Here is a 10617-nt window from a genome sequence, read left to right on the forward strand (position 1 = left end):
ATCTCACTAAAATCAGGGACTAGATAAGGCTGCCCACTTTTCCCTACCTATTCAATATAGTACTTGAAGTCCTAGCCAGATCAATTAGACAACAAAAGGAGATCAAGGGAATACCAATTGGAAAGGTATAAGTCAAAATATCACTATTTGCAGATGATATGATAGTATTTATAAGTGATCCTGAAAATTTCACCAGAGAATTCCTAAATATTATAAACAGCTTCAGTTCATTAGCTAGATATAAAATTAACTCAAACAACTCAGTGACCTTTCTCTACACAAAGGATAAACAGACTGAGAAAGGAAATAGGGAAACAACACCCTTCACAATAGTCACAAATAATATAAAATACCTAAGTGTGACTCTAACTAAGGAAGTGAAAGATCTGTATGATAACTTCAAGTCTCTGAAGAAAGAAATCAAAGAAGATCTCAGAAGACAGAAAGACCTTCCATACTCATGAATTGGCAAGATTAATATTGTAAAAATGGCTATCTTGCTGAAAGCAGTCTACAGATTAAATGCAATCTCTATCAAAATTCCAACTCAATTCTTCACCATGTTAGAAAGGGCCGTCTGAGATCTTCTTTAATTTCTTTCTTCAGAAAATTCCAACCAGAGACACTGAAACTAGTAGAGGAGAAAGTGGGAAAATGCCTCAAAGATATGGGCACAGTGGAAAAATTCCTGAATAGAAATTTGGCTTATACTGTAAGATTGAGAATTGACAAATGGAACCTCATAAAATTGCAAAGCTTCTGTAAGGCATAGTACACTGTCAATAAGACAAAAAGCAAACACAGAAGGGGATGCTCACAGTCAACTATTGGAGGGATCACAGGGCCCTCAATGGAGGAGCTATAAAAAGTACCCAAGGAGCTGAGGGGATCTGCAACCCTATAGGTGGAACAACAATATGAACTAACCAGTACCCTTGGGAACTCATGTCTCTACCTGCATATGTATCAGAAAATGGCCTAGTCGGCCATCAGTGGAAAGAGAGGCCCATTGGTCATACAAACTTTATATGCCTCAGTACAGGGGAACACCGGGGCCAAGAAGTGTGAGTGGGTGGGTGGGGGAGTGGGTGGGGAAGGGGTGTGGAGGACTTTTGGGATAGCATTGAAAATGAAAATGAAATAAATACCTAATAAAAAAATAAGACAAAAAGGCCACCAACAGATTGGGAAAGCATCTTTAGCAATCCTAAATCTTATAGGAGACTTATGTCCAATATATATAAAGAACTCAAGAAGATGGACTCCTGAAAATCAAACAACTCTATTTTTAAAATGGGGTACAGAGCTAAACAAAGAATACTCAACTGAGGAATACCAAATGGCTGAGAAGCATCTGAAAAACTGTTCAAGATCCTTAATCATGAGGGAAATGCAAATCAAAACAACCCTGACATTCTATGTCACACCAGTCAGAATGCCTAAGATCAAAAACTCAGGTGACAGCAGACGTTGGCAAGGATGTGGAGAAAGAGAGATACTCCTCCATTGTTGGTGGAATTGCAAACTGGTACAGTCACTCTGCAAATCAGTCTGGTGCTTCCTCAGAAAACTGGACATAATACTACCAGAAGATCCAGCAATTCATCTCCTGGGCATATACACAGAAGATTTTCCAACTTGTAATAAGAACACATACTCTACCATGTTCATAGCACCCTTGTTTATAATAGTCAGAAGCTGCAAAGAACCCAGATGTCCCACAACAGACGAGTGGATACAGAAATTGTGGTACATTTACACTATGAAGTTCTACTCAACAATTAAAAACAATGAATTCATGAAATTCTTAGGCAAATGGATGCATCTGGAGGATATCTTCCTGAGTGAGGTAACCCAATCACAAAAGAACTCACTAGATATAAACTCAGTGATAAGTGGATATTAGCCCAGAAATTTAGAATATCCAAGATACAATTTGAAAAACAAGAAAATCAAGAAGAAGGAAGACAAAAGCATGGATACTTCATTCTTACTTAGAATAGGGAACAAAATACCCATGGAAGGAGTTACAGGGACAAAGTTTGGAGCTGAGAGGAAAGGGGGGACCATCCAGACAATGTGCCACCTGGCGGTCTGCCACAGACCATCTGGATCCCTTTGTCTGCATGGAACAGGTCTCTGGGGCAGGTGGGCAAAGTGTCAGTGGGTGACAGACAGACCAACATACGAGATTGTGTAGAATCTGAATGTATTGTCACAAAGTGAACCCCAGTCTTATATAGTACAGAAAATACAAGGGGTCGGGAAGTCACAGCTGGCAAGGTACATTGAAGTTACCAGGTACAAAACAAAAGAATGACTTCAAAAGGATTTACAGGAACCAGGTAGATGTTTACAGTAAAGATAAAGCAGTCCTGCCTAGGGTCAGCTTAGTGACAGGTAAGAATTTCACACTCTAGTGTTATATCTTTGAACCTTGTGAAGGCTAGCACCAGGGGGTTCTACTCTTGGCAGGATTCATGAATAATGCAATATCACAAGCCCCCTAATTCCTAGGCCTTGCTAAATTCTCATATGAGTGTAACTTTTAAGTATCTGGAGAATCTCCACTTGTCAGGAGAATTCACCAACTTGCTTCTGATATGTAATGTAGCCTGCACTGAAGATTTCTATCTCAGTGAGATTCCCTGGCTCTTTCTGCAGACCAGCTCTGAGCCACTGGCTCTGTCTTTTGTAATGCTTAACTAGTAACTGAATAGGTTAACTTCCTTACTGCATTCTTACAGGATTCTAAGCTCAGCTTCTGGAACCTTGGAACATTGGGGAGACTTAACTATAACAGAATTTTTCCATACACCAGACTAACGTGGGAATAGGGTATGAGTATATGGGTAAGTGAGAACGCCAAAACTCCAAGAGGTGAGTTTCTGTGAAACTCTTTACCTCGTGAGTGGCTTTTAGGCTTCTCAGCCTGTCAAGCAGACTTCACTGGAGTGTGTGTGTGGCAGAGGTCCATCCCATAATCAGCCACCAAACACAGACACTATTGCACATGCCAGCAAGATTTTGCTGAAAGGAACCTGATATAGCTGTCTCTGGTGAGGCTATGCCAGTGCCTAGCAAATACAGAAGTGGATGCTCATAGTCATCTATTGGATGGAACACGGGTCCCACTATAGAGGAGCTAGAGAAGGTACCTAAGGAGCTGAAGGGGTCTGCAACACTATAGGTGGAACAACAATATGAACTAATAGTACCCCCAGAGTGGGAGTCTCTAGCTGCATATATAGCAGAAGATGGCCTAGTCTGCCATCATTGGGAAGAGAGGCCCCTTGGTCTTGCAAACTTTATATTCCCCAGTACAGGGGGACGCCAGGGCCAAAAAGTAGAAGTGGGTGGGTAGAGTATGTGGGCGAGGAATCATATGGGAGTCTTTCTGGATAGCATATGAAATGTAAATGAAGAAAATATCTAATAAAAAAATTGAAAAAAAAAAAGAATTCTCAACTGAGGAATACTGAAAGGCTGCGAAGCACCTGAAAAAAATGTTCAACATCCTTAATCATCAGGGAAACGCAAGTCAAAACAACACTGATATTCCACCTCACACAAGTCAGAATGCCTAAGATCAAAAATTCAGGTGACAGCAGATGCTGGCAAGGATGTGGAGAAAGATGGACACTCCTCCATTGCTAGTGGGATTGCAACCTGGTACAAACACTCTGGAAATCGGTCTGGCGGTTCCTCAGAAAATTGGACATAGTACTACCAGAAGATCCAGCAATACCTCTCCTGGGTATATACCCCAGAAGATGTTCCGACCGGTAAGAAGGACACATGCTTCATTATGTTCATAGCAGCCTTATTTATAACAGCCAGAAGCTGGAAAGAACACAGAAGTCCCTCAGCATAGGAATGGATACAGAAAATATGGTATATTTACACAAGGGAGTACTACTCAGCTATTAAAAACAATGAATTTATGAAATTTTTAGGCAAATGGATGGATCTGGAGGAAATGATCCTGAGTGAGGTAATCCAATCACAAAAGAACTCACATGATATGCACTCACTGATAAGTGGATATTAGCACAGAAACTTAGAATATCCAAGATACAATTTGCAAAACACATGAAACTCAAGAAGAAGGAAGACCAAACTGTGGACACTTTGTTACTTCTTAGAATGGGGGGGGGGTACAATATACCTATGGAAGGAGTTACAGAGACAAAGTTCAGAGCAGAGCATGAGGAAAGAAAAGCCAGACTGCCTCATCTGGAGATCCATCAAATAAATAACCACCAAATCCAGATATTATTACATAATCCAGCAAGATTTTGCTGAAAGAACTCTGATATAGCTGTCTCTTGTGAGTCTATGCCAGTGCCTGGCAAATAAAGAAATGGATACACACAGTCATCTATTGGATGGAACACAGGGCCTCCAAGGAAGGAGCTAAAGAAAGTACCCAAAAAGGTAAAGGGGTCTGCAACCCAATAGGAGTAAAAACAATATGAACTAACCAGTACCCCTCAGAGCTTGTGTCTCTAGTTGCATATGTAGCATAGGGTGGCCTAGTCTGATATCAGTGGGAGGCAAGTCCCTTGGTCTTGGGAAGATTTATGCTCCAGTACAAGGGAATGACAGGTCCAGGAAGCAGGAGTGGGTGGGTTAAGTAGCAGGGTTGGAGAAGGATATAGGTGACTTTCGGGATAACATTTGTAATGTAATGAAGGAAATATCTAAGAAAAGAATTTGAAAAAAAAAAAAAAAAGAAATATTGTCATTGAAGATTGCAATGTAAATTTCTTCTTGAACTAAGAAATTTTGTATATTGATAATTTGGTCACTGGTTACAAGAATATTATCCTTTGCTCTCAAACATATGTTAAGCCACAATCAAATTTGAACATCTCCAGGGCACAGATCAGGTTGGAAAACCATAATCCTAGAAGAAAGACAGAAGCCAAGGTATTTATGCTGCTGGTTTTATTGATGCTTTGAACTTGAGGAAAGACCAGGCCCAGTGGTTTACTCCTGGTAAACTTCTTGAACATTATCTGAAACAAAGAGAAGGACTTTAAAAGTCAAATAGTCCTAAGCGTGTGTCTGATACCTTCAACACCCAGTAGTCTCATTAAAATACATTATGTTGCTGGAAATCGTGACCCATGCCTAATTCCACTCAGAATAGTGAGACAGGAAGATCACTGAATGTGAGGCAAACATGGAATGCATGGTGAATTTCAGGCCAGGCTGGGCTACAAAGTGAAGCCCTGTCTCAATAAAAAGAAAGAAGAAAGAAAGGAAAAAAGAAAAAGGGAGGAATAAAGGGAAAAAATATTAAACAAGAGAAAAAGAAAGTAGAAGACAGAAGAGGAGAGGGGAGAGGTTAGGAGAAGTAGTGAAGAAGAAAGAAGAAAAAGAAGGTGAGATGATAAAAGAGAGAAAAACTTAGAAACATATCAAACTAATTTGATGAGAGATTCAGATGGGGCATAGGAAACACTTGCTACTGTGAGAAGAAAGAGGGGCTTTCTATACGTAGATGCAAGGTGGTGAGAATGGCAAGAACAGAGCTGGGAAGAAGTGTTGGAGAGAAAGAGAAGATGCAAGACTCAGAGAAATGAGAAAAACTGGGAAATTGAAAAAGAAGTTTACTAAATGATAGAATTTAATTTGCTCTGAGGGAATCACTGGAGACCATCTTTAGTTGGTTCTCCTTTTCGGTATTTTTGTTTGTTTGTTTTTTGTTTGTTTGTTTGGTTGGTTGGTTGGTCATTAAGACTCCTGTTGTACTGACCCTGCTGGCTTCTCTGGCCACCTCTTCCTTTCTCTTTTTTCTGGCCACCTTTTCCTTTCTGTTTTTGCTGGCCACCGTTTCCTTTCTGTTCTCGCTGGCCACCTTTGCCTTTCTTGCCTTTCTGGCTACCTTTTCCATTCTGGCCTTTTAGTTCACTGCGACCACGGCCTCCTTGGCCACCTCCTGCTCGTTCACTTCCACTCTGGTGATCCTGGACTTCCAAGCTGTCATCATCAGAGCTTCGTCTACCACGTTGGCCATTCTTCACTTTCTTGGACTTGATGGCTTCCTTACCATGCTGACTTAGTTGATCTTGAAAATGTTTCTTTATTTCATTTAGCCTTGCATGTATATCACCATCTTTGGGGAGAGAGAACACATATCCAGAAAATCAGAAACAGAAAGAATCTTCATGGGCACAACAAGTTAAACATATGATCTCTCAATGAGTTAATTTAATGAGAAATTATTTTACTGTGGTATATGGTAATAAATAGTGACTAGGTCCAATATTGGCAAGAATAGTGACAAAGGGATCTTGCTTGGGTGTGCATAATTACTTAGTGAGGACCATTTTGTTTCCATGTCCCAATTTTATTCTCCCCTATCTTTTTATATTTTTGTGCTGCTATTTTTATACAGTATCATCTATCCAGAACATAAACTTGGCATGATACATAAGAAATTGCCTGTGTTCATTCATATTTCTCAGTGCCTAAGAGAAATCATAATATAAAAATGTTATTTTAAACATGATGTTACGTAACATGCCTGTTGCTTAGAGGATAGGTATAAAATCAATTTGCCATGAGTAATATCTTTCACACCAAGATACTAACTCAGCTCCTCATACTAACATCAACTATATGGCATTTTTAACTTTCTAAGACTAATGAATGTATATATAGACTAAAATGCAAGCATAGATTAAGCTGTGGGTTATACCATCTTTTGTATGAGGTCTTTCCTTTCCTCCTGTACTCTGATATCCATAATTCTCTATGCTTAGTTCTTTAGGATTGAATGGTTATGCACAAACTTCACCATCTATTAGATGGGTACCTCAAGTATTCTAACCATGAACCATTTAGCTGTTGAATAGGTAAATAATCAGAACATTTCTTTCAGGAAAACCAAAATAGGTGTGTCATCACAAGAACAACTGAAGAAAGGAGAGGGGGGAAAGAGTCGTTTCTTCATTTTTCTTTTTTTTTTTTTTTTTGTATGGGACAGGGTTTCTCTGTATAGCCCTGGTTGTCCTGGAACTCACTCTGTAGACCAGGCTGGACTCGAATTCAATAAACCGCCTGCCTCTGCCTCCCAAGTGCTGGGATTAAAGGCATGCGTCACGACCACCTGGATCATCTTTCTCATTTTGCTTTTGTTATTATTTTGTTTTGTCTCTTTTGATATTTGAACCTTTTTACAATGTGGAGCTAATAACTAAATAGTAGAAAAGTGAGAAGAGGAAATTATTAAAGCTTAGGCATGAGGTTTTGTCAATCTAATAAATTAGAGGTACATTATACTAGATCAGTAGTCCAGAAATTGATAGACATCATTTAGAATAACTCCAAATTACTTAATTGAAGCTAAAATATCTCACGTTGTTGGTTGGAGTCTCCTATTTCAAGGGCATCTGTGAAGAAATAACAATACACATGCACAAAGAAGTTTAAAATGGCATTATAAACTAAGTGGAATAATCATTAACAATTCAAAAAACATGCTGAAGACAAATTCTACATGGCTTTTAATGGTTTTGTTTGTTGTCATGGATTGACCCTACAGTCTAATGCACAATAGACAAGTGCTCTACCACTGGCCAAAATCTCCCTTACCTTTCAGTTACTAAATTGTTTGGACTAAACTTGACCTAACTCTACACCCCAGTCATGCATTAGATAGAGCATGTACCATCTGCCTCTATCTTCTAATGAACAAAAAATTGTTCATTAATTTCTCTTATTTGATTCTCCCACATCTATAGTGGAATATTTAATGATTGGATAACTATAATATTTAAGCAAATTACATACATATTCACTATTCCAATGAAGTATATGTTGTTCTAGCTGGTATTATGTCAACTTAACACAGCTAAAGTCATTTGAGAGAAATAAACCTCAATTGAAAAACATGCCTCCATATGATCCTGCTATAGGCAGGCAAGCACACAGGGCATTTTCTTAATTAGTGATTGATTGGGAATGGTTCAGCCAATGGTAGACAGTGTATCCTTGAACATCTGGTATTGTGTTATATAGGAAAGCAGACTGAGAAGGCCTTAAAGAGCAAACCAGTAAGCCATACTCCTTCTCAGTCTCAGGATTACTGCCTGTGCTTAGGTTCTTGCCCTGCTTGAGTTCTGTCTTGACTTCCCTCTGTAATGGACTGTTACCTGAAAGAATAAGTGAAATAAACCCTTTCCTATCCACAAGAGACTTCTATTACTCCATTGTTAAATTTGGCCTGTGGTACTATTTAGAGAAAAACGTTTACAAATGAATGGTGTACATGTATTCTGCTAATATCCAGACACTATCTCACTGAAACAAGAGACATGATATGAAAGGCTGGCTTGTGTTGAATACCATGACTGAAGACTATGAAAACACTGAGAGTTTTTGTTCTTTTGCTTTTTGAAACTTCCTAAACCCAATTTTTAGAACTTCTAAATGACAAAAAAGTAAGCAAAAACTAAACTGTGATAAGCTCTGAAAGAAAATGGAGGAAAGCCTTAAATGGAGACTGACCTTCTTCTTGAAGAGCACTTCCATCATCTAGGATTTTAAAAGAGAAATACACAATCCTTAATATTTGATTCAATATATTCCAACTGTGCACTTGTATAACTCATAAGAAGCTATGAAAAGACCAAAGAGACTGCTAGAAAAATTAAGATACATTTTATACACAATACACATGTATATGTATTTCAATACAATGAACCATCATTTTCCAAAGTAGAAGCCTAGTCTCCTTTATGGGCTGAAAATGAATAAAGAAGAAGTCAAGCAATCAGTTGAATTTCTTCCTTTATGGTGTACCACCATGCTTGATGATGTTACTCCCTGAACAGATACAACTTGAGAATCAAACCATCCATGGCCCTGCAATTCATTGTTTACACTAACAAGATTTTACTACACATACAGTTTTTTTCCCAGAAGACAAGCTTTCCAAACCATGAATGCTTATTTCAGGGAGTTATCCAAAACACCTTTAATCAAATACAAGTCTTTTCGACTCTCTGATAAAACAAATGTTTATTCTCTATCATACCCTTCATAGGCATCCTTAGCCTCCATCATATCTTAAGTTATATATTCCACCCATTTATAATGAAGAACTCATTCCACTAACCACAAACCAGAGCTTCATTTTTGAATATTGCAATTTTTCCTCCTGTTTTATCCAAGGCATTAAGGGAAAATGTAACTTTCTTTAAACACATAAACAAGAAATTCATTCTTGTTCAACAACATATTGTTTTGAGTATCATGAGATATTCAAATTTTGCTATCATTCTACGATGTATTTTCATTGAGAAATTGCCCAGATTTTGGTAAATAAATATTCTAACTGGAACTCTGTAGTTCACTAAACTATAATACTCTGCATGTAAAGCAAATGGCATTGCAAATCAGTAGAAGAATCAATAAATGATTTTTATTAAACATGAAGATTTAATAAAGGTTCTCAATAATTCTAAATGTTCAAGTTTTTGTTGGCAAGGAAACAAAATTTCCAGGTGAATTATATAACATTTCCACCCTATTCATACAAAGAGTAGATTTGGAAAATATATGGATGTTCAAATAGCGAATGTTATGCTCTGAAGATGCTAGTTTAGAACATACACTGGTATTTTCAGACACATAGTTTTGTCATTAGTTAAAAAAAAAAAAATGATACAGGCTGGGCAGTGGGGATGCATGCCTTTAATCCAAGCACTTGAGAGGTAGAGGCACGCAGATTTCTGAGTTCAAGGCCAGCCTGGTCCACAGAATGAGTTCCAGGACAGCCAGAGCTATACAGAGAAATCCTGTCTCCAAAAAAAAAAAAAAGTGATACAGGAAATAATATTGCCTACCCTTTGATTGGCCAACTCTCTGGATATTGATTTCTTAAAAGAAGTAGCCAAACTCTACCCTTTTCCCCTCTTACCTTCATTGACCCTTTGTGCTGAAGTCAGGGCCAGCAGGGCTATAGAGAACAGGACCAGAAGAATCCTTGAGGCAACCATGGTGTCTCTCTCCCTTGGTGCTAGAAGAACTTCAGGCACAGCCTTTATAAGGCCCAGGGAAACAATGTCACCTTGAAGACCATGGGATGGGCACTTCCACCCATATCAAATTTGTCACTTGAAACTCAGCCAGACAAGGTGAATTAAAGAATGGGATGTGTTCTTCAAAGGGAATAAAAAATTTCTACAAGTTCTTTGAAACAATGGCTTATTTTCCTCATTTATTAATTCTAAGTATTACTAATTGTCTTCTACTTTTTATATTCCACTTATAACTGTGTTTCTCTGTTTTCTTACAGGGTCCAACACTGTTCTAAATTTCTACTGAGTGACTTCAGACACTTTCCTATAGAATGGGCCAACAAAATCACAGACTTAAAAAAAAGTCATAGAAAAATACATAAGTCAAGGAAATCTAAGATAAGTTATCTTATACAACTTGGAAAACTGAAGAATAGTTGCCAATAAAAGAACAAACCCAACATTTCAATATTTCAAAGACAATGACTACTCAGAATTGAGATCATGAATTGAATGCACTATCAAATCTTAACACAAAATAATCAGAATAATAGCTGGGTTGGAACCCAATATCCTGTAAGGG

At 38.1% G+C, this 10617-nt stretch overlaps 1 protein-coding gene across 1 annotated transcript; it reads right to left on the reverse strand.

The window, feature by feature from the left end:
• Positions 1-4725: 4725 nt before the first annotated feature.
• On the reverse strand, positions 4726-10029 carry LOC110297100 (uncharacterized). The gene is made up of 5 exons (XM_021165889.2): positions 9935-10029; positions 8521-8547; positions 7371-7403; positions 5765-6124; positions 4726-5021 (listed from the first exon to the last, which is right to left on the reverse strand). The coding sequence occupies exons 1-5, from the start codon at positions 10011-10013 to the stop codon at positions 4993-4995; spliced, it is 528 nt and encodes a 175-aa protein (XP_021021548.1). The 5' UTR covers positions 10014-10029; the 3' UTR covers positions 4726-4992.
• Positions 10030-10617: the final 588 nt, after the last annotated feature.

Source organism: Mus caroli, unplaced genomic scaffold (genome assembly GCF_978045245.1).
Source record: "Mus caroli unplaced genomic scaffold, Mus_caroli_1 scaffold_7, whole genome shotgun sequence".
Lineage (NCBI taxonomy): Eukaryota > Metazoa > Chordata > Mammalia > Rodentia > Muridae > Mus > Mus caroli.

Bases quoted from the DNA above. Each gene is read 5' to 3' on its own strand.
- LOC110297100 (XM_021165889.2), bottom strand. From the start codon at position 10,013: ATGGTTGCCTCAAGGATTCTTCTGGTCCTGTTCTCTATAGCCCTGCTG. The intron at 8,548-9,934 runs GTAAGAGGGGAA...TTAAAATCCTAG, and splicing joins AGCACAAAGGGTCAATGAAG to ATGATGGAAGTGCTCTTCAA. The intron at 6,125-7,370 runs GTGAGATATTTT...CTCTCCCCAAAG, and splicing joins AGGAGACTCCAACCAACAAC to ATGGTGATATACATGCAAGG.